The sequence below is a fragment of the Dermacentor andersoni genome, chromosome 1 (assembly GCF_023375885.2).
Source record: "Dermacentor andersoni chromosome 1, qqDerAnde1_hic_scaffold, whole genome shotgun sequence".
Classification (NCBI taxonomy): domain Eukaryota; kingdom Metazoa; phylum Arthropoda; class Arachnida; order Ixodida; family Ixodidae; genus Dermacentor; species Dermacentor andersoni.
The window spans coordinates 379,255,675-379,280,141 of NC_092814.1; the positions used below are offsets into that span (position 1 = coordinate 379,255,675).

General features: G+C 43.2%; 1 protein-coding gene across 2 annotated transcripts in view; it reads left to right on the forward strand.

The window, feature by feature from the left end:
* LOC126518735 (SEC14-like protein 2) overlaps positions 1–24,467 on the forward strand; it is a 71,591-nt gene that overhangs the window by 8,513 nt on the left and 38,611 nt on the right. For both annotated transcript variants that reach the window (XM_050168503.3, XM_050168504.3), the window contains 7 exons: positions 2,170–2,213; positions 2,279–2,341; positions 5,992–6,085; positions 11,841–11,935; positions 16,969–17,047; positions 19,693–19,773; positions 21,187–21,273. In XM_050168503.3, coding sequence (XP_050024460.2) covers positions 2,170–2,213; positions 2,279–2,341; positions 5,992–6,085; positions 11,841–11,935; positions 16,969–17,047; positions 19,693–19,773; positions 21,187–21,273 — 543 coding nt within the window. The remainder of the gene's footprint in view (positions 1–2,169; positions 2,214–2,278; positions 2,342–5,991; positions 6,086–11,840; positions 11,936–16,968; positions 17,048–19,692; positions 19,774–21,186; positions 21,274–24,467) is intronic.

The following is a 24,467-nucleotide window of genomic DNA, read 5'->3' on the forward strand; positions in this document are numbered from 1 at the left end:
ATGCGTTGAGCACACGCTACACAGGCAGCAGAAGGTTGTTTCTACATCGAGAACAACAGAGCGGTCTTGGCACGTGTGTCCTTGCTTCAGTGCGATTAGCCTGGAGCTCCTCGGCTGGCGACCATTAAGACGCGAAAGCATGTTTGCGCGATGTCAGGGTCGCGGTGCTTCCCTGCAGAAACCACGCGCCGACATGTACTGCCACGACCACCACGTGCGAGAACACGATGGCACGATGTATATTTACGATGTATATTTACATGTAAACGATGAGAGGCTATAAATGTACGCGATACGGAGAAGTGGTGGGAAATCACTCAGAAAGACTTTGTCTTTAAAAGGGTTAATCGGAACGAAAATTCCGGTTTGCTGCCATACGTCTGGAACGAGACAAGAAAGGGTGACAAGAATGAGAGAAAAAGAGAGACACGACGTACGTACACAATGCGCACATTCATCGACATAAGCTACTACGGCTCCGTACTTAATCCATTTATCTAGTGCGTTTTTTTTTACTTCGAACACGTTATTTTTTTAATGAAGAAAGCCTACGAAAATTTTGTCGCATCACGTAACTACTGATAAACCGTATGCCTGGTGGACGTCACTTGCAAGAAAAAGAAAAGCGATGCAGTCAATATTTAAACTAATTACAATATTTCTTTACGGCACTTGTTCATATCGGAAAGTTAGAGTAAATCTTAATGTCAGCCTAGTTACGTGTTTCTACGTTTTAAAATGGTCATGTAGACGGAAATAACTGGCTCCGGGAAGCTGCGACTCAAGGTGCAACCGTTCTGCGACGTCGAAGTTCGCGTAAAATAAAGCTGCCGTCGCGCTGACTTCTTCGCACAAACCGATTGGCGCTTTGCTCAGCCACCGATTCAACGCGTAGCCACTTCAGCAGCAGAGGCGAGACCTTCCGCGTTCTAGCGTGACGTGTCCTAGCTTCTTTTTACGCCGCCATAATACGTCAAACTGGGGAAGTATTCTCGGAAGGTCACTTTCGGAGATATCCCTTTCAGGGCGCGCCTGTTGGCTGGTTGAGCATAACTGGATGAGCCAGTTCGCTGGTTGAGCGCTACGTCACGCGAAGGCGATAGTAGGGCAGAAAGTTATGGTCCGAGAATACGTCCAAAGGAGTTGCACCAGGCATAATCAAGTAAATTGAACGAGTAGTTTGACGCCAGTTATTTCGGTCCACATGGCCACTTTGGAATGCAGAAACGCGCACCTAAACGTTCTTGACGATTCTTGTCAACTTCTTAACATTAACGTGTCTGTAAATTTTATAACTATTAAAGTAATTATTGTAATTTGTTTTATTAGTGATTGGATTGCTTTGTCTGCTCCTTCAAAAAATGTCTGCTATAGAAAATGCTTGATTTCTACAAAAAAAATTCGAGTAAATTTAGTAGGTTTTTACAATAAGAAGTTCATGAAGAAAAAAATGATGCTGTAATGTATGTTGTGCAAGAATTGTAACAACAGTTTCCTCAGCGTCTTCTGCGACTGCAGGTAAAGCTGAAGGAAAGTTGAAACCAAACGCAATAGCGAAGCAGCACCTTGATTTGATTTATCTGAGAAAGAGTCGCAATTCTGCACTTTCTGACGACAAAAAAACATCGGGGCTTGTTTCTTTTTTTTTACCCTTGTTACTTCAGCTAGACTGATACTTACTGAGGTTTGAAACCGGTCCCATTGATATTCTTCCTTCTTTGCGTTCCAAAAAGTCAATAAACACCAAAGTAAATAGATTGACAACACGCAATTCGAAATTCTCTCTTTGAGAAAACTTTCGGCAGCAATATCCTTGGGCAGTCGAAACGACTTTGTCGAGGCGAGCTTGATCTCCTTGAAGGAACCCTCAGAGTCGTAACGATTTCCAGGCGAGCTGCTTACTTAAACGGTAATTGAATAAATGTTATACTACTATGGAAAATTGGATCAGACACACTGAACAGGTGCACCTTTAAGTGTACGAAAAGGGCTCACGGAGCGAAGGCTATCTATAGCGCGCGTCTTGGCCTCAACCTCTGATGTTATCACAAGCCTATAGGCGAGATTTGTTGAGCGCTTAAAGATACTTTCGTTCGAAGGAGCAAATTCACTGTTAGGCGCGCAGACCACTGTGTGCCGTAGTTTATGTGACGTATTGCGTATGCGCAGCACGAGAGTTCGACACCGCCCGGGCGGAGCACATGTTTCGTCAGGTGAGTCAGTCAAGTGCGCCCTGGCGGACACGCAGTCCCTGCCTCATGTTTCGCTTTCCAAACAGCACCTGCGATGGCGCCAGCAGTGTGACGTGGACAGCCTGCTTACCGACTATCAGGTGCCCAAGGTGAGTTCGTAGATATCCGTGCTTCACCTCACACTTCACTTTGTACCACAATGCGCCATGGCAATAGACTCTATGCCCTAATGAATAAGTGATATCTGTACTAACGAGTGCCCTCTAACAACACAGATCCAGTTTGACGGCTTGTTGTCTCCATAGAACAAACTCTTCACGGTTCCCATACCTTTCAAAGACGGGTGGAAGCACCTCATGTGGCATGACGTAATGAGGGTTAGCATACTAATAGGCTGGTGGTCAATAGGACGGCATTCGATGGCCTTCAGAAAACACTTCCAACGGCACTGCTACTCGTTGAGGTTACGGTGCCGTTCGGACTCTTGTTCGAAGCTTGCTGGCGTGAAGGATAACACGTGTTAACAACCGTCTTCGACAACGATATCTAAGAGGAAGCTGACTGTTTCTGTAATCAGTGCGGGGAAGAGTTGCTGTTTATACAAGCTTCTCAGTTCGAACTATAGAAAAAACAAAAACAAATGTGCAATGAGGCAGGGCGTTACTTACGCTTACAATAAAGAATGTATGGGCGTTGGTATCGTCCATGTGTGATGCCTCCCGGCCGTAGTATATGAATATGCACTTAAACCAGCTTAAAACAGTGATATGCTTATTATAGTAAGTGGCTTCTGAAGATCTTCGCTACCAAGCACTCCTGAGAAAGTAACATTTATGACGACGAAAGCCAACGCACGATAAACAGGTTTCCACAAGTTATCTGGCTTTCTTTGATCACTGAAGCGACAAAAAAGAGTACTCAGTTCTTGTACAAAGTGTGACTTCTGTTGTAGAACATGCGTAGGGGCAATCAAGATGCGCCGAAGCAATTTAAATAATCGCTATCTATGCGTACCTTTATGCAATGCCTGCCAGCTCCGAAATAGAAGAGATAGTCACGAACTGGAAGACTCACATGAACCTGCTCTACAACTTATACGATCACCCAAGTCTGCGCATTATACAAAATATTTCGCCCTCACTACAGGGAACAGAACGACCGCTCTATTATCACTCATACTTTTCTTTTTCAACAACAGGTTCATTAGGCATAATTTGGTTTCCGCCTTCGCTACTTAAAGCTGCTTCGTGTGGGTGAACAATGCCAAGGCTGCACCCAGGATGAGCGACGTTTGAAATAGAATCCAGAATTATTTTGGAGAAACGTAAAATTTTGAACTGGTAGAAATCATTCAGTACCTCATTCCCTCAACATTCATGATCACGAGAAGACAAAAAAAAAATAGGGCATCGTTAAAGTTGTGGCCTAAGTTCGATCATTTTAGCCAGGGTCTCCAGCCCGCGAATACACACAAAATTGCCGCAGAACTGGCCGCTCCAGGCACTTTTCGTGTATTTGCGGGCTTAATTCACACTCGCAAAAACACTTTTATGTAGCGCGTACTGAGCAACAGAAAGTTGTATCGGGAGTTTTTTAGGTTTCTGTACAATTTTCTCATTGACACTTTTCATCTATTATATCTGATAAGTTGATTACTTAATAAGACTAATTATGTAATTAGGCTGACTGCAATATTTACTTGAGTATCTCCAAGCCCCGGCAAATAACATTATCTTTGTGCTGTCCAGCTACGTGGCGTTTGCATATTTTTAAATCTTGGCGCATGATTGTTGGGACATGTGTACTATGTCAGGCGCGGTTGCGTATGGAGGGCGTACGCTGACTTGCATGCTTATCGAAGTTCATCATTCTGTTATATATTGTATCAACAATGGTGGTAACGTTTTGTTTTCGCTGCAGGTTGTTTTAGCCTGGCAGTCACTGTCGGCAATGGGTTGCTGGTCATGGCCGGCCACTGGCTATCCAGCGCCGGCAGTAGAAATTGTTGGCCTCGCCAACAGGTGTGCATGAGGAACAGTCGGGCAGCTAAGGCAGACGAAGCTCGCACACCGTCTAACCCCACACATTCAAGTCTCTCTCGCAGTTCTTGAAGTTCAAGACAGAGCATGTCATCAATCTGCTTTTCACCATTTTAAGTAAATAGTATCAATTAGGCAATTCTTGGCCTCTGCGAGAAATGTTGCTGGAGATGGCGGGCCGCGGCTCATACCTGCTTGCTCTCCATTAAAGGGGTCCCGAACCACGCCTCGGATTCGGTGAAAAACACAGCCCGCGGATCGCATACGCTCTGGGAACATCTCAGCCAAATTTTGCAGTCGTGCGAGGTGCGTGGATGTCGCAAGCGGAGCACGAAGTCAATTTTTCACAAACGCTCTCTCGTCAACAGAAGCCCGCTCCTCACTCTTTTCCGGACGCTTTATTTCGTAATATAGCAGATTCCCATGCGCGGCTGCTGTTGGCTAATAGCTGACGTTAGTCAAGAAGGGCGTTTGGATCATTGTGTTTTTTCCTACTGTTACTGCGTATACTTATTCACGCACTGTAACGAACGCGCTGAAGTAAGCGAAAATCTGCATTCGAATTTCAATAATTATTACGTACTTCCAGATGAAGTCGACTATCGTCTGCTCACGCTCGGCTGCGGTCACCCTTGTAGGACTAGAGCTTTGGCTACTCTGCTTATCGGTGTCGTAGCCGTCGGCTCTTGCTAATGTCGACTAAATTTGAACATTCCACTACGCTCGAACCACGCAGAGTTAAGGTCAGACTACAAGCACGCTTACGAGCCACCGCGCTCAATCCTGCCCGTTCTTGGTTAGACAAATTGGTATTAAGCTATCGATAGCGCTTCAAAATGCGGATGTGGCTACCATCCGTCGGACGAGCCGGCAGGATGTGAACCGCGAACGGGATGTTTGATCGCCAATAACTCCGCTCCTATTAAACGCATTGAAGTACTTTTTGCGGCCAAGTATTTCGGAAATAGTCGATATTATCTTCAAGTGCATTTTCGACTTCGATAAAAAGTGGTTCAGGAAGGCGTTTTAAGAGGGCGTTTTATGGCGGCTGGCCTGTGGCAGGCGCTGGTGTGCGGTGTATACATTGGAAAGTTCTATACATCCGCGGCCAGAAGTCAGGAGCAGTTTTTTAAAGTTAGTTTTCCATTGGCTGGCCGCCTTCACTAATAATATGTCTGACACCGCAATTACCTTTCATCGTCCCTTATGAAGAATCCTAGCGCAAGTGCTTTTTTTGGAGATAAAGTCTTCTTTGGCGACTTGAGATCGATTTGGTGTTAGCGAAATCTATGTATGTCGCTGCCACGTTTTGACCACTTTCTTTACGATAAGGTGATTTCGGACACTTTAGCGCACGCAGGATTGATCTTGCAACGGAAAAGATTAACCAAGTTAGCGTGGAGTAATATTGCGCAATTAGCGCGAAAAGTTCCGCAATTAAGCCCAAATTATCTTGTTCAACTGGCGCGCGCCTAAACACACATCTGGAAAGGTTTCTTTACTCAACGAAAAATATGGGCCGACCATGGAGTTAGCGCAATCGGTAAATGTGGACTGATCTTGCAGTTAGTGTAACTTAAACAACAAACTGCATGCTAGAATAATGCGATCAAGAAGTTACATTGTCTTTCTTTTATGTCAACCACTGTCGACTCGCGTTCTTGAGGTTAGGAACCCACGAGCACAACGCCACTATGCCGCTCGATTCTCTCATGTCGACATAATACTGTAGAAGCGTGTTGACAGGTCATTCCCCGCAGGTGATGCGCGAGCACTTTCCGGGAGGCATCCTCGACTGCAATCCCAAGGGACATCCAGTCTGGGTAATAAATGTCGGAAGTGTAGACATCAAGGGTGAGTTTAAGTTTCAGTTTATTCAGACATACATTGCCTAGATTGAAAGAACTAAAGGCAGATGAACTCTGCCTTAGTAAGGTCGCTCTACCCATACATTTGCTCAGAAACAGTGAGAATAAAAAAAAGGAAAACAATGGCTTTGTACATTACAGGACTACAAAAAAATTTTTCAAGAACAGAAGTAACATCCCGATTGGGCATCTTAACTTGAGTAACAGGATCACAGAATAATGCAACAGCAATAACCTTGCCAACACATTACAGAGTACGAGATTCTGCAAGCGTTATACAAAATGTAACATAACCATTCCTAGCAATGCATAACTGTTAGGAAATGCAGCAGAGTACAAAGGTTATAGAACAATAAAATAGTTTTCATTTTATAACTCATGAACTTATTCAGGACACAGTACCAGACAGCAAGTACATTGTAACTTTTTTCTTTAAACTCTGTGTAGAAGTACATTTTTGAATAAGTTCGTGGATATAACTATTGTTGCGGAGAAGGTTAGGTATTAGATAGAACAATGCTTGATTTCCGTAAATGGTTCTGAATAACGGTATTCTAAATCGCTCGTGTCGGAGATCATAGGGAACATTGGTAGGGTAGCACTGAGCCATATAACAACTCACTTCATTTCCAATTTTCTAGCGAATATACAAGGCGAGCTTAAGGCTGTAAAGTTGGTTAACAATAAGCAATTTAAGCTTGTTAAAAAATGGCGCAGTGTGTTCAGTTGGTTCCAGATTTTCTGTACAATTATTAACCTTTCAAGGTTCCTTCTTGAAGCCGTACCCCTGATTAAGAGACAGTAATGGAGATGAGAATGAACTAGTGAATAGTATAACTGGAGCTTTAACCAGTTTGGTACCAGAGACCTAAGTTTATGTAAAACAGAAATTGATCTAGACATACTGGCTTGTACTTTGTTGCTTTGCGGTGTCCAACTGAGGTTTTCATGAAAAAGTACACCTAAGAATTTAAACAACGGGACACGCTCTATGTCATTATTTTTAAATCGAACAGAAATGGTGTAATGTTCGCGGTTATTACTGCCTTTGAATAAAATATATTCAGTTTTACTAAGGTTTAATTCTAGCTGATTACATTCAAGCCAGTATGAAAGCGAGACCAACCACTAGTTCGCCGCCTTTTCTAAATCTTTTAAACGGCTGCCAGAGAAAAACAAGCTAGTATCATCCGCATACAAAACTATAAAGGAAGTTTGTGGTACCGGCATGATATCATTTATGTTGATAATAAAAATACTGGACCGAGTATAGAACCTTGTGGTACACCGAATTTCAAAGGCTGTAGCTGAGGTTTATACCCGTGAAGAGGCGTATACTGTAGCCGGTCTGTTAAATAACTGCGTATTAATCGCAGAGCTACCCCTCGAATGCCGTAATGTGATAATTTTTTCAAACAGTATATCATGCTTAACCGAGTCAGATGCTTTTCACAAGTCTGAAAAAAATTTCTGGGGTGAACTCCTTGCTATCAATATTCTTAGCTCATTTTTATTTGATACTAAGTAAAGCTGTTTCTGTAGATTTCTTTTCGCGAAAGCCGAATTGTTCCTTGACAAGCAATTCATGTTCGTCAAGAAAGTTGGTTAGTCTTGTTTTTATTATGTGCTCTAAAATCTTTGAGAATAAGGGTAACACCGAAATCGGTCGATAATTTTTAAGATTATTGATAGGACCACCTTTGTGCAAGACCGCAACCCTAGCTGTTTTCATATTAACTGAAAAAATGCCTGTTGATAATGTTCTGTTACAAATATCTTGCAAAGGTGCTGATAAAAGGTTAGCAAGAAAAATAATTGGATAAGTGGACGCACGTTTGTTTACCTATGATTGAATGCCGGATGACTACAGGATCGCGACCACCGCAGTGCTCCCGCCAGCCTTGCTATACGCACTGAAAAAACTGTGTATAGCAAGGTGATGATGTGAATGACGCTGAGATCGAGTTTCATGAAGGTTTTGTTTAGGTCTTAAATGTTTCGCCCCCTTTTAAAGGCTTTTTTTTTTCGTTTTCGTCACAGATGCCTGCTCAAGCCAAGCGTGTAGATACCTTGTACTGCGCGCATGTTCCTTATTTTCATTATTACTTTTTCTGCATAGTGACTTCGCCTTAGCCCTAAGCATTGATACAAGTGGCGATATTAAACTGTTTTCGATGAACATATGTTTTTCTTACTGTTTCTGTGGATTTAGCAGCATGTTCTTAATCGTTTACGGTAGCTTTTTTTTTGGTTGAACACGTGTGACTATATCTGTGTTAAATGCGGTGTTACATGACAAGCCTTTGCGCATAAACAGGACGGTTTCGGTGCAAATAAAACCAGTTGTTAGTCAGCGCTTGTGCTGTGGTTTGTGTTTCTGGTCTGCGTCCCAGTCGCGCAATGCCGTTTGAATATCTGTGAACCAAGTCGCCCAAATCAAAGATGTAGTAAAAAGTTTCCTACTGCAAACAAAGAGTTCGTAACATCAGCAGCTAGTATCTCTCACAGACAGTTACGAACCTCTTACTATTTACTGTACAAGTGGGTATAGTGCAGTCGAGATAACATAGTAATGGCTACTACCTCATCTTGCCCGTTAAATCATCGCCCCCCCCCCTGCATCATTTAAGTGAACTAGTTTTTCGTTGGGAACAAAAACATTCACAATTTTTTTTAATAACTTACCTTAGGGCACATGTAGTAATTGAGAAACTGAATAGGAGTAGTTGTGAAGTCGTGTCTTCTTAGGAGATCGTAAAACTAGCACCATTTTCGAGATACTCAAGCAGTTCGGCACAATCCTAAATAAAGCGCTATTGCATTTTTAGCAGATTCTTGGAAAGGATATCTCGAAAAGGTGCTGCATCCCATTAAATGATCATGCCTGAACAACTGCTGCGCTCCAATTTCGCAATCGCGAGATGTTTTCTGAAGTCAACATTCATAAACACTAATTGCCAATTATTTTATTAGCTACTTGGACGTTTTGATTTATCGTACAAGTAATGGCCGCCTCTTCAGGTAATCTGCCTAAGAATGCGCTATGCATGCTCCGTGCGATATAGAAAAAGCTCTGTTCAGCCTGAAACAAAACAAAAGAAGAACGAAATAAGCGTATACACTGGTGAGCGTTGTTACGCTAACAACGTTGAATAACTTACGACTGTTTTGTTTTCACTGGCATTTCGTAATAAAAGTGTAGTTCCATCATTCGCTAGCGCACTTCACATCGTCGTCCATCAGAAGCATTTTTTTAGTAGCTTTAGAAAATTATTGACGACAATGTCATACTTAGGCGCTGTTAGCAGATGTGCAAACACCATACAAAGTTTTTATGAGAAAGTGTTGTTGGTATGATTGCTTGATTTCTACCGCCCTTCTTCTGCTTCGTATGCTAAATTGTACTGTTGTTTTCTTCCAAGTCTTAATTTATGGTTTCTTTCAGCATTGTGTCATTTAGACTCTTATGTTAGAGTGCATGTTAAGTACATATTTGTGGATCTTAAATAAGTAGAGCATGTTATATGCCTATGCCATATATGTAGAGTACGTTGTATATATATAGTGTATTGCCACATGCCACCTGTTAGCCTTCGGCACTAGAAAGGTACGGGCTTGCACACTTTTTAACTATTGTTCGTAAAGAATTTGGTTTCGCACCCTGTTCGTGTACTTCACTAGTGGCATACTGGTGGAGATAGTCCTTGCAGGCGGCGGCTCTTTTTAGCTGTGAGGGTGGACTCGAAGATACGCGGACCACCATCGGAAGCTTCAGAGCCACAGCGCTTGTACCTCGCACCTCCGCCAGTAGGTCACAGGTTAATTGTACGAAGACCACCCGCAACAAACCTCCTTATTAACACCAGCTCCACAGTGTCCTCTTCTTTCATGCCTATCACGTGCCTTTCTAGCGCGGAAGGCTCACGGATGGCACGTGAAATTACGTTGTACACACCAAAATATAACAATGCATAACACCACATGTGAAAAACTTCACACATGGCGCTATATATGAAAAAGAGAAAAAGAAACTTGATACGAAAAGTAGACGGCGCTGCATCCGTGGGCTAACATCTACTTTGATATCGCGTTAATAGAATGAAAACGCCGTTGTATGCCTGGCTTGTCCGTACATTTATGACGCAGTCCAATGGCGCCTACTGCGCTCCGCAGAAAGTCTGCCCCAGCCGAACGTGCTAGCTGCTCTTAGAGCAGTCGGCGTGGCCACGTGATCAAGTTTCTGTCAGATCTGGGTCGTGCTCCGATGCCTCTGAGCGCTCTGAATTAAACAGGCGAAAGCGTTCCGAGCGCAAGATTTCGACCAGCCGAACGTAAATCGCTCCGCGAGAGCGCAATGGAGCGCTCAAAAGCGGCCCGTCGAAGTTTGCCATTCCTTGCCGGTGGAGAGCCGACTTGCGCACGTATCTGCACGCAGTGATGGGATACTGCGCATTATGTTTATATTTTTTTTTTTTCGCGCAAAACAGGCAAGCAATGATTCCAACTGCTTTATTGTGAAGAGGTAAAAAAAATCCTTCTCGGTGCTAAATTTCATTAAAAAATTAGGGAAGAGTTCGCGCGAAATCATCGTTTAAATGCATTAGATCGAATGCGCAGGTCACCAGTGGATTCTTTGGATGGTCGCTGTAATTCTCCGAATTCGAGCGAAGCGATTGCGGAGGTCCTCTGGATCCAAGTGGGAGATAACTTGCGCCAACCGAATAGCCGGCTGCTTTTCCTGGCAGTGAGACGGAAGGAAGCGAAAGTCGAGGAAAACTTCCGGTAACGCGGTCAGCGCCGTCATCCATTTTAATCGCCGTTGCCGAGAACGGACCGAGAGCCGCCCTTCGTCAGTGCAACCACGGGAAAGGGACACGTGGCCGGGAAACGTGACCTGAAAGCGACCAAATTTATCTTCTGGGAGCGCCGACAGGCACTCCCATCCGAACCACCCGAAACAACCATGCGAAGATGTGATTAGGGACAAGGCCTATGTAACGTGGAACATTTTGCGAGGTTTATTTGATGCGGAATCGCCATTTTACTTAATCCCAACGCTAGCTCATTTTCACGGCCTACACACGCACAGACGTACACCCGTGAGCAAAAGTATACGGACCACAGGGTCGCCTATAAAACAGAATTTCTTTGCAATTGACACGTATAAGCGAAAACTGCCGACTGCACAAGAAAATTTGTAATGCCAAGTTCGGACTGCAATCTTTCATTTCAACTTGCCTTAACAGACAGGAGAAGAAATGATTTTTATCGCGCGATCCCTGGTCCGTATACTTTTGCTCACGGGTGTACATGCACGCACACACACTCACGCACGTGTGATAAAACCTGGGAATGGCGACTACTGTGTATTTCAAGTTTATTCTGTTTTCCCTCACGCTCATTCTTCGCACCGCTTCTACATTTGGGAGCAGCAAAGCTGATTCTGACTGCATGTAAATGGATTTTTTTTCATTTATCTAAGTATTGTACATTCTCTAACTTGTACTCCTGCAACCAATGCTTGCCGAAGGAATGACCGTCGAACACAAAGAGAGACTCAGTATCTGACATTAGCTAAAACGTAAGCGCCAATTTAATTACCCGGCCAATAGAAACTGTCATTGTCACTTCCCATCCTCAGGTTTGCGTTCCTGCTAGACAGGCCCCTAGGCCTTCCATATTCCTTATGGCAACTTTGGCTGACGTCGTGCATTTACCGCGTTTATCAATTATGCATCCAGGTTTTCTACAGGTGCTGGCCCCGTCCGAAATTTGCCGGCACTGCATGTACCTGCTCGAATTGCAGGAGAAGATCAAGAGGGAGGCTTCGCGCAAGGTGACTAAAGGAATTTGCTATTCTCGCTTTGTCTGCTTGTTTTCGTGATGCACGCTCCATAAGGTGAGATGATTGATGCATACTTAATAAATATCGAAAGGTTATTTCTTAAACGTATAAGAGCTACCCAGCGAAATTTGATTTGTTGAAACCTTGCCAATTCAGTTTCCGTCCTGGCAGTTCAACCAACATCGATTTAATTTCATTAACCGATAGATGAGGTGTTCTCTTGCTAGCGGCAAATCTGTGGGCTCAGTATTTCTAGATTTTCCTAAAGGTTCTGGCACTGTTAATCATACCATTCTTATTTCCCAAAGTAGAATTTGTAGGTACAACAAGTCACGCTTTAGCTTTTCTAAAAACTTACCTCACCGTGAAGAAGCAGTATATGCAGGGGACGCTTATATTGAGTTTAAAGTTATTAATGAAGAGCTACCCCAGGGCTCAAAATTTGGACACCTAATTGTAGCCTTGTATTTACATTAACGACTTGCTTGATTGCCTTAATCATTCTAATAGTCTTCGACACGCTGATGATACTACTATTTTCATATACAAATCTTTAAAAACCTCACTTCCTAAATTAAACAATCAAATTGGGAAATAACGTAATTTTAAACCCTGTGAAAACTCAGTTCATGATTTTTCAAACAACACAGGGAATGCTGCCATGCATACCACAAGTAACCCTCGACAGTCACCTTATTCCTGTAGCGGACTATGTGTCAATCCTTGACATAAGATTAGATCCAAACATGAAGTTAACTAGACATACTCCTTTTGTTAAATAAAAAACGCATTTCGATATAAGAGCACTGATTAAATCACGAGCATTTTTTCCAGTACACGCATTAGTATTTTTATACTTTGCGTTTATGCATAGTCATACCACCAACGGCTTTGCTTGCTTGTGAAAAACATAACTATCACCTTTCGTCTATTTAACACATACAGAACCAGGCTATTGGTACAAATACCAACTGTTCTTGTTAGTGTAATGATATCTCTATTTGGAAGTTAACTTTATTTTCCATGTATCTTGATTGCTTAAATACGGTTTAAGTATTCTCTTCTTTAAATTGCGCAAGAAACAGCTTACTTACGAATTTATAGATTGCAGATTACTCACTAATACCAACTGCACTTGGTTTGCGCATAACTTCAGTCTACTACCTAATGTAACACCAACTGTGGAAAAATGTCATTGTTGTTTTCAGCGTCAAAAATATAGAATGACCTACACCATACACTTAAGTCATCATCATCTTTAAATGCATGCACAGATGAACTGAATTGTTTTATTTTGTGTAAATAGTTTAATGCCTGATAGCTGGGCTTTCTGTTACATGTTGCGGATCACTTGCGCACACCTTAAACAATAATAAAAATAAAACTAACAGTTCGGTAGTATCATCAGAATATGTGTAAAAGCTTACAACGAAGGAAGCCTTATGTCGTGTGACCTGTGATTATTAAAACGCAGTCTGAAGGGAGTTTCAGTTTGCCCAATGCATTAAGTTGCACACGGAGCATTCCAGCATGTACACAACGTTACTCGTGTCGAAGTCGCCATTTATATTGAAATTCAAATTTGACGCTGTGCTCTTTGCTGCAGATGTAGTGGTTATGTGGGTACATGCCTTGCAATGGGGCTTGTAGCAAGGATGATAGCCAAGTTTACCTGAGGGTGATATCTTTCATGACGTTAGTAAATCGCGTAAGTTCCTTGATCTACGGTACACTGCACGTGGTGTTTCGGAAAAAATACTTTGAGGTGACTGTTTTGCAAGAGGAGTTGTACTGCTTCTGAAGATTGGTGTTAATGTTTGGTAATGATGTCGAATGTGTTAGAACTAGAGAGAGAATCTATTTGAATGAATGCAGAGAGGTCGGCCTGAGTTAGGTCAACACGTGATGGTTGGCTACATTAACAAGATTGTTGCGGGGTCCATTCCATGAGCATGTTTAATAGCATCGCCAACAGTTTCAGGTGGATATTTTTTATTTTGTAATGGCATCTTTTTTTGTCGCACTTTCTTCGTCACACCTTTTTGTTGCATTTTTTGCGCTTCTTGTCTGTCTCCTCACCATATTTAAATCATCACTGTGCTGGAACACCCAGCACATTGATGTTACTTTTGTAAAACCATTCATGAACTAAATAAAGATCTTCTTCCTACAGTCACAAGATGATAACTTTTCTTTCTTATGCGACAAATTTGATCAAATTCGGTGTGGTGGTTGCACGGAAAAACTATTCCTCCATTCTCATGTACTTGTAGATAAGCTGCCTACAAACGCCAAAGTCCTGCTCTCTGCATCGTGAACGAACAGGTGCATTTATTTGTTTGTATTCTTCCTTTTCTATGTATTTTTTACCTTTTCTATGCTACTTGTTGCGGCGAGAGTGGAGCACTAGTTATCATTTTTCCAGGGCAGTGATATTTGTCGGATGAAACCCCAGCACCTACGTACTGTTCGTGAGTGCGTGCGTGCGTGCGTGCGTGTGTGTGTGTGTGTGTGTGTGTGTGTGTGTGTGTGTGTGTGTGTGCGCGTGTGTGTGTGTGTGTGTGTGTGTGCGTGTGTGTGTGTGTGTGTGTTGTGCGTGCGTGTGTGTGTGTGTGTGTGTGTGTGTGTAGCAAAAGTTCAGGCAGTACGTTTCAAAAATAATTTCACAAACAGAGGTATCAAAGTGGCATCCTTCAGAATAATTCCCACAAAACAAAATACACTGGTTGCTACTTATTTCCTTGTTCGATGGAGACTTGGAAGCCCTCTTCTGCTAGATGATTTAGCAGCGATTTCTTTTCCGTTTGAATTGCCGTCACATCTTAGAAATACCGCCCCCGTAGCATCAATCTGTATTTGAGGGATAAAAAGAAGTCGCAGGGGGCTATACCAGGCAAATAGAGAGGGTGTTGCAGCACATGATCGAATTTGATTAGGGAATCTCGCGCACTTTTGTTATGGAGGCTGCAGGGGCATTATTATGGTTCTGAATCCAACACACCTCTTCCCACAAATTTAACCGCATGCGGCGCACACGATCTTTAAGACGCACTGGAAGATTGGTGGATGAAAAGTGGAGAAACGACAAAAAACGAAAAGTACAAAAGCAATGTTCACAATAGAGGGTCAGAAAATTTGATTATGGGAATTCATCATGCGTTTTCTATTTCCTTTTCTTTTTTTTTCTTTTTTTACCTAGATGGGACATTAGGCAGCATAATAGCAAGAACTTGGTGGCGCAACCCACCTCCCCGTTCCAAAGGGGACGCTCATAACATCCATCAATCCATCCAACGCTTCAGGAACTCCACATAGAAAGATGCGTGGGCAGCTGCATCTTCAAGTACAAATTCGTGGTACACAATTCCATCACAGTCAATAAACACGATCAACATGTCTTTGATTTGCGCATTATCCTTCCGTGACTTTCGTGACCTTGGCTCATATTTCTTTTTCCGCTTCTTGCTTTGCGACTTCAGCTCCATGTCGTTTTTTGTAAATCTATTTCGTCACTGGTAAAGACGCTCTGAAAATATTTGTTGCTGTCAGCTAAAGTTTTTCAATCAATGTAACATTGCTTTTGTCGCACCTTTTGCTCAGGGATCAGCTGTACCTACTACGAACCCATCTTGCACGAAACCTTTTTCATTTGCGCGTTAGCTGTCAAAATTCAATGAACGGACGATTTTCTCAAGCTAGCAGCTTCTGATTCCTTTGTGAGAGTCATTCGGCGATCACTGAGCGCAAGAGAATGCACACGTTTTCATCTTCGCATGAAGCGGGGGGGAGTGTTCTGATTTGGCATTGTTGCGGTCTTAGCGGACTTCCCGAGTACACTGAAAATACTTGAAGACAGTTCCATTCTTTAAAAAGACCTTTCCATATCCGTCTTACAGTGTTTGTTTAATTTCTCCATTATTCTTGCTTAATTTTACAACAATTTGATATTGATCCTATCTTGTGTCTGTTCGTCGATCTCTGTTTCGACAAATACTAAAAATGTTCACAGAAGAAGTGCACGCATAAAATACTGCAATCTCATACAGCGGTCCGGCTCGTACTAGAAGCCAAATCAGTACTTTCGAGTGGAGAGAGTGAGAGAGCGGCGCTGCCACAGCCTTTCCCACTTTTTCGCCTACTCACTGCCTGATCCCGTGGGACGTAAAGCCCCTGCATCCACGCGCCACCACCACTTTCTCAAGCAGCGACAACCTTTGTTGTGCGCTGCCTTTTCCCCTCACACCAAATCCGGTTCCGGTATTTCCGGTTCCGGCATCTCCGGTTTAAAAATTTCCGGTTCCGGTGTTTCCGCTTCCTGGAGTTGCGCTGCGGGAATTTCCGCTTTGACTGCTGTTAGACGATGGTGAGACGCCCGCGCGTGCTTAGCAGAGCTGTGGCAGTCACCATAAGAAGAATGCAAAGGGGACAAGCTGTTGTGTTCCGCTGAACTAGTAGTTCGCGAACGCTGTTTTCCAAATGCACGAAAAACGGCAGTGGTCTCCAAGCGCCCAGGCACTACATTCCACTGTACGTTGTCGCTTGTGCCACAACCGGCCGCTGGTTGACGCGAAGCAGTGAACACGAGCAGATCGCTGGTTACAATAGGCGGTGGTTCTTGGATGGAATCGCATTCACAGTTTCAACCGCAGCTGGTGCAATTAAAGCCTCTCCAGCGACGCGAAAGTAAACAGCGCTAAAAAACAAAACGTCACTTCCAATCGGAACAGGAAGCTGCAGCTACGTAAGTTCCGCTTGACGCCGGAAGCTAAGGGGGTGAGTGGAAGAGGAGCGTGGAGGAGGAGGGCAGGTTGGCGGTACTTAACCTGGTCGGCGGAAACGTGTATAGAGGGGCTTTAGTGGGACGGACCTCGTATGCGTGCGCACACCCACGGGGTGAACACATGGGTGCGCTGACACCAACGGCTACTAAATGTGCGCCGTAGTGCGGCGCGTGGCGGTCAATTGCAGCGCGTGGTTTCTTTTGTATCTTCGCGCACCATTTCATCATGCTCTCACCATTTCAGTTGGGACAATCGATAGATACCCAGTACATCATTGTGGACCTCGAAGGCTTCTCTATTCGTCAGCTGTACTCTTGGCAAGGCGAGTACCTTTCTTTCAAGGTTACTATTTAGTAAAGCCGGGCAAATTCTATCATGAAGCATGCTACTACGAGCTCATTCATTCGCGTTGTTTTAATATGTACACGTTAGGGAAAAAAGGCGACCTAATACAATTACAGCTACCGTATTCAAAATTGTGCTTGATTAAAGTGACCAATTGCTGCCCCACGATAGTAACTGGCAAGGACCAAAGAGTAATTAATTACATTTGTGTTACTTACGTCCCTGCTTGAAATAACTTTGCACAAATGCAGTAAATAGGGTAATACCCCTGGGACACGGGCACCCGCGAACTCCATTTAACTCCTTCGTATTTACGTCAAGGTAGTTGCACTCCCTGTCACACGGTCTCCCTTGCGCCAACGAAATTAAATGGAGATTTTGGCGAAGGGAGTTCGGCAATGACCATTACGACTGGATTCAGTACTCTCGTTCCCAGATAGCTACAGCTGCAAAGGAAACCACGCTGATAAAATCATCGTAACTTGCGCACTTACAAACTTTAGCATTATTATTTTTTTGGCTTGGTTTATACCCCACGTAATGGGAATTTTTAATTTGTTTTTTAAGGACATAGCGCCTGTACCCTCTACCCCAATGCTCCGCCATGCGGCACGGGGAAATGACGTTCCGCCATTTCTTTTGTTAACCCGCTTCGTCCCTCCGTCTGGAAGCAGTGGAGCTCACCACGAATACAAGCACGATTACACAGCACAGAATCACAACTCGAAGCGCACCGGTCGAACAACGTGAACTCATGCTGGCCACGCACGAAAGCAAGAGCGCAGTGTGGCCAGCATCGCTTTCAAGTTCGCTATGCTTGGAAAACAAGTCTTGCGGCAACGTATAGCAAACTTTCTCGCTGTGATTTTGTAAGATTACATACTGCACCGAAAAGAAAGAAAAAAAAAGAAAAAGAAAACTGCCTTTAACGGCGGCTGTATACATGCGAGCAGTTGCACGCGAAAGTAAGCGCAGCAGCGCCGTTTCTGTCCCATGCGGCGCACGTCGAAAGCTGGCATTATGGCGTGTAGCACGGCCGCAACTCCATTGCTGTCAATCTCCATTGGGGAGTTTCGCGTCAACGGCGTTCGCAAGTGCCCGTGCGACAGGGGTATTCGCTGACTTGGTTGTTTCAGTGCGTGCACTGCAGCCCTTGAAATGTTGCTTTTGTTGTCTAACGATTGCTTGTAAAAATTTTCTCGTTTTCTCGTGAAGGCATCAGGCAGCGGCACTGGAAACTCGATCAATGAGCGCAGTAGAAGGAAATGCAGTGTTGTAAAGGACAAACACATTGCGAGTAAGACTGTGCTTGCTCAATGTCGCGATACTCGCGTGTGCCTCCTCTATAAGTCGCAATTTTGATTATTTTTCGATTTTACCATTTTTCCCTGGCCCGATAGTGCTAGCGAAAAATGGAAAAATTGGAGATTGGTTATTCTCCGGGAACAATCTGCTAAGTAGCCATTAACCTCCGGCCACAGAAGGGCCGTTTTAGTATTTCGGCCAACGTCTGGTCGACCGTCTCCCGCCGCCCTTCTCTCGTTAGCCATTTAGACTTCAACGACTAATTGTGATAGATTCTAGCAGTGATTCATGTTCCTCCAATAATGTGGTAAAATCTGCAATAGGATTTACAATAAAGTTGCATAATATTAAGCCATATTATTCCGCGCTATTTGAGTGTCAAATATATGTGAGTCACGTGTCAGGACGTATTGAAACGTGCGTTTACCGGCCAAAAGCTTCTGTGCGCGTCAAAGAAGTCTTAGACTGCACTAAGCAGCAATTCTTACTGCCTACGAAGGCTTCTTAAAAGCGCTTCCAAGAGAGATAGATAGAGGGAGTGAATTTTTTTATTAAGAATATGCTGACAGGTCGGATTCTTAAGAGAAGTATACAAATATGCAAGACAGCAACGTTCAGGTCCTCGAGGCGTAAAGGCAACCCAATTAAAGGTTTTCATCCGTTTAAACAATATCACGTGCAGGCCACCGGCATTCTACTGCAGTTCCCGCGAAATTTAAATGCTCATAGCTGTTCGCCTGTTATAGCTGGTTTCGTCAATCAATTGACTGGTTACATGTAATTGATTACTGAAAAATGTAATTGAATTACAGTGGCCGTTAGCAAGTAACCAAAGTAATCGTTCAATTACAATACTACCAAAAATGTTATTGAATAGAATTAATTAATTGTATGTAATTCGTTACGCAAAGATATTGCATTCTTGCAATAACAAAAAACGTATGCGCGTGTTCATTTCTTATTGAATGACTTACATATAAACATATACACTTATATCTGAATGAATGAATTCTTGGGCGTTACGTGCCAGAACCACGATTTGGTTATAAGGCACGCCGTAGTGGAGGACTCCGGATTATTTTGACCACCCGGGGACCTTTAACACATCTCCAATGCAGTGGGACACGGGCGCTTTTGCATTTCGCCCCTACCGAAATGAGGCCGGCGCGGCCAGGATTGGATACCGCGACCTCGTGCTTAGCAACGAAACACCCTAACCGCTACGGGGGGGGGGGGGGGGGAGGCACCGCGGCGGTTTGTTTATTGTGTGTGTCTTTGGAATGGACATAAAATGATACGGTTCTCTCCTGTTGACAGTGATCGAGCTCTTGACTGACCTGCTCAAGAAGTACGAGGCCAACTATCCAGAGTCGCTTGAAAAGGGATTCGTCATTAATGGTAAGCAAAAGTATAGCGCAGGCTACACATTTGGGGCGCCCGGCAGAATTCCCAACAAAAGCTTCCAAAGGAAGTGTTCTATAGGCGCGAACCAGCAGAGCAAAGAAAGCTTTTTTTTTAAGAACTAATTGTTGGCAACACAGTAAAATGTTTCCTCTGCAAATGTGGCAGATGAAAGTTGAGAGAGATGTTGGGTCAAGAGAGCTGAACAATTAATTTCCAACAAAAATGAATACCGTCTCTCCAAAAAAACTATAAGATTCGTTTATCAGTATTAGATTTCATTACTTATTTCTCCGTGAAGGTACACTGAGGACTGCAGACTACAAGAAGACTTTGTATTTGAGCTGGTGAAGTAAAGTCACCTTGACGATGTGTGTTGCATTTAAAAAAAATCTAGTCACTGTTGGTGTAGAAGTTTTGATTTAGACCGTCGATTTTTTACGAAAGGTTGGCGAAAATTGCAAACTTTCAGAAAACAAAACTATGAAGTTTACAACTCCGTAACTCAGTAATAAAAATCATATCACAATTCTGTGAATTGCATCTGATAGTACACATAAAGCGGACAAAATTGATATGTTAGACATGAATATCGAAAAACTTAATAATGTGCAAATACAGGTTCTGCAGGACCTTTGTACACAACGTAAGAAATTCACGTAATATATAGAATCACATATCCAATTTGTCCGCGTTGAATGATCTAATGGATGCCGTTTACAGAACTGCGATATCTGTTCTTGACGGATAGCTATTTGTAAACTTCGTGCTTCTATCTTTTCTCAAACTTTCGAATTTTTGAAAAGCTTTTTAACAGAAATGTGCCCCTAAATCAAAATTCTGCTTCCAACAGTCACTAAAATTTAGATTTCCCTCTCAATTTCAACACATTTCATGAAAATTGGTACAGGGGTTATCTCAGAAAAGCGCTTTTGCGTTTTACATGTATTTGAATAGGCCGCGTCAGAGTTGGGCCCGAGCTGAAGCTTCCTCTTAAGCTCCACTCACGGAGGAATCAATGAACTATCCCGTCAACAAGCTGTCGAATATAGTGCATACCGCCTGATATCGCAATACGCAATACTTTTTGTTCTTAATTGTTGTTCGCCATTGGTCGGCTGCCACCACTAACATATCCGAAAACGCGATTGGCTTGCGTGTTTTCCTCCAGATGATTCTAGCCTTGGATCTTTTCGTTAACGCGCCGCCTGATGTTCTCGTTTATTCATGGGCTTCATGCTGCCTAACCGATTTTACCGCAATGGGCGCTGGTGTGCCGTCAAGCTATGTTGCTGCATGGAGTTGGAATGTGTGGTTTGTTTCTTTATTTGTTTTTTTTTCTTCCTTTCGCTTGGCGCGGCGAATGCTTGATTAACATAGCATCTAACGCGCCTCTTTCACGTCTTCCAGCGCCCAACTTTTTTCCGGTACTGTGGAAGATTGTCCGCCCATTTCTCACGCAGCGGACGGTGGACAAGGTGGCCATCTATGCCAAAGGTAACGGTTCTTCCCAATAATTTTCAGCTTCCTTTATAACCTGACCTATAGGCACCACAGTACGGACACCTAAAAACTCAAAGTGGAAACCAACATTCTGCAAAGTTCGCTCGTATGATGTTTAAACGACGGTGGGCTATCAGTACAAGTAAAGCGACGAGCGAATACAGCGTCGTATGTCTTGTGCTATATATACTGCGCTAATGCATGCTAAACTTGAGTTCTGCTTTTATCTGTCCGTATGTAGCACACTTTGTGTACCGCACGTAAAATTTCGCATTTTTTTTCTTGCGACAGGTTACTTTTCTACTTCTGTTTTACTTCTTGTCTTCTTCAGCGCTGAGAATAGTATGTTACAAGGAAGTTCTGAGTCTCCGGAAGTGCCGAACGTAGTTGCGTATTTTTCGAATTACACCTGAATCATCAATTTTCGGTGCTGCATATTCTTAAAAAAATATATACTTGTAGTTACGGCTTGGTTCTCACACTATTTATTGCCATAGTATAACTTTCTTTGGTAATGGTAGACAGTAAAATTACTGAGCAGTGTTACATTACTGACTAGTGGTACCGCAGTGTCAATGTTACTAGCCGGTTTCAGCTATCAGTGCCAAACGCACTTAGCACCACCGAATAAAAAATTAATAGCCTACAACACATATATCGGACCAGCTGCGGCATATTCTAGAGTGGACCCGATATATGGGTATGAGGCACGGTTATAGCCTACAAACTTTGTGTCCAATGATGCTAACTGCGTTTGGCATTATTAGCTTCAGACAATGTGGAGGTTAACCCGAATAAGCATACTGTGTGACACTTATGTTAGACTAATCTATTACTTACGGCATGGGTATCGTACATAAAAAAAGGCTTTCTTCCCTTACATAAGGTTAATACAGTAAACGACGACAAAGGTGTTCCTTCCTCTTTCTTGTCTCCCTGCCTGTATCACAAAAAGTTTTGGATGCATGATGAAGTCCATAAAAAATCAGAAGACATTTGAGCATCTTTCATGAGTTGTGAATGCGAAAGCATTATTGTCCATTTGAACGCTGCTGAGTGGTCCTTCGAGTTTTGCGCTGCCAGTAATGTTTTCTAGTTTTGCTGCGGGGGATGTTATTGAGTTTTGCGATTAAATTGGTGCGGGTTGCTTTTTTTACAGTTCCTACATTCTCATATTCGGTGCAGACTGGAATAATTTGAACGATATTGCTGAGAAATCAAGTGCATTTATTTATTATTTATTATTATTTATTGTTTGCAACGTACGAGGCGCAAGCGACGAGACAGCGAAGAAGCAGCAGCGGCCACTAAGACAAGCGGGCGCGCGCGGCAGCGAAGTCCAGGGAGGGTGAGAGAGAGAGAGAAATAGAGAGTGCGCGCCGGCTTTCGAAAGCCCTCTCCCTCCACGCGCCCGCTCTGCTCCGCCGAGGAGCGCTCGGGACGTTGGGTCGCAGCCAACCGGAATTAAGGTGCCGTTTAGCTGCTACTGACGCCGACTTTTTCGCATCAAAAATTATTCACTGTATGTTTTCTTCATGCGGCTGCAATAACTAACAAAAAATCGAGCCCCTAAAATCCCCTTATTTACCCACCTGTCACCTACAGGTAACGCAAGCCGTGCGAACGAAACAACCACTACGCTTTTTTTTCAGCTCATCTATCCATAAAGAAAGGAGGAGTAGCTGGCAGCGTTTACCAGGCACCAAGATTTACTTGCATGCAATTTTAATAAATGTTACTCTTCAACTATGCGCAAGCTATAATTTCATAATCATCAATCTCAACATCCATTCGAAACCCCTGGAGAAGCGCACTTACTACACTGATCGAGTGAACGTACGTAAATGCGCGTGGCTACCTCGGTCCTGGACGAAATGTTCGAGGCTCTGTGAGCGAGGAGTAAGAAGCCTTTGTAAGAACCCCATAAGGATGTAGGCTCAGTGATCTCGCATAATTACCAAAACTATACAACGCAAATACAAACAAAGGACAAGATTCACGCTGGAAAAGTTGAACAACTGCATTCGTCTAAGGAGTGTGCAATAGAAGTCGGTGGTAACTCCGTTAGACAAGATACCAGTAATTTATCGCAGGAGACGAAAGATCTGATCAAGAAACGCCAATATACGAAAGCCTCTAACCCTACAGCTTGAATAGAACTGGCAGAACTTTCTAAGTTAATCAACAAGCGTAAGACAGCTGACATAAGGAAGTATAATATGGATAGAATTGAACATGCTCTCAGGAACGGAGGAAGCCTAAAAGAAGTGAAGAAGAAACTAGTAATTGGCAAGAATCAGATGTGTGCGTTAAGAAACAAATCCGCCAATATCATTACTAATATGGATGAAATAGTTCAAGTGACTGAGGAGTTCTGTAGAGATTTATACAGTATTAGTGGCACCCACGACGATAATGGAAGAGAGAATAGTTTAGAGGAATTTGAAATGCCACAAGTAACGCCTCAAGAAGTAAAGAAAGCCTTGGGGGCTATGCAAAGGGGGAAGGCAGCTGGGGAGGATCAGGCTACAGCAGATTTGTTGAAGGATGGTGAACAGAGTGTTCTATAAAAACTGGCCAAACTCTATACGCAATGCCTCATGACCTCGAGCGTATCGGAATCTTGGAAGAACGCCAACATAATTTTATTTCATAAGAAAGGGGACGCCAAAGACTTGAAAAATGATAGACCAGTTAGCTTACTGTCCTTTGCCTACAAAGTATTTACTAAGGTAATCGCAAATAGAATCAGCAACACCTTGGACTTCCGTCTACCAAAGCACCAGGCAGGATTCCGTAAAAGCTACTCAACAATAGACCATATTCACACTATCAATCAGGTGATAGAGTAATCTTCGGAATATAACCAACCCTTATATATAGCTTTCATTGATTACGAGAAAGCGTTTGATTCTGTCGAAACCTCAGCAGTCATGGAGGCATTACAGAATCAGAGTGTAGACGAGCCGTATGTAAAAATACTGAAAGATATCTATAGCTGCTCTACAGCCACCGTAGTCCTCCATAAAGAAAGCAACAAAATCCCAATAAAGAAAGGCGTCAGGCAGGGAGATACGATCTGTCCAATCCTATTCACAGCGTGTTTACAGGAGGTATTCAGAGACCTGGATTGAGAAGAATTGGGGATAAGAGTTAATGGAGAATACCTTAGTAACTTGCTATTCGCT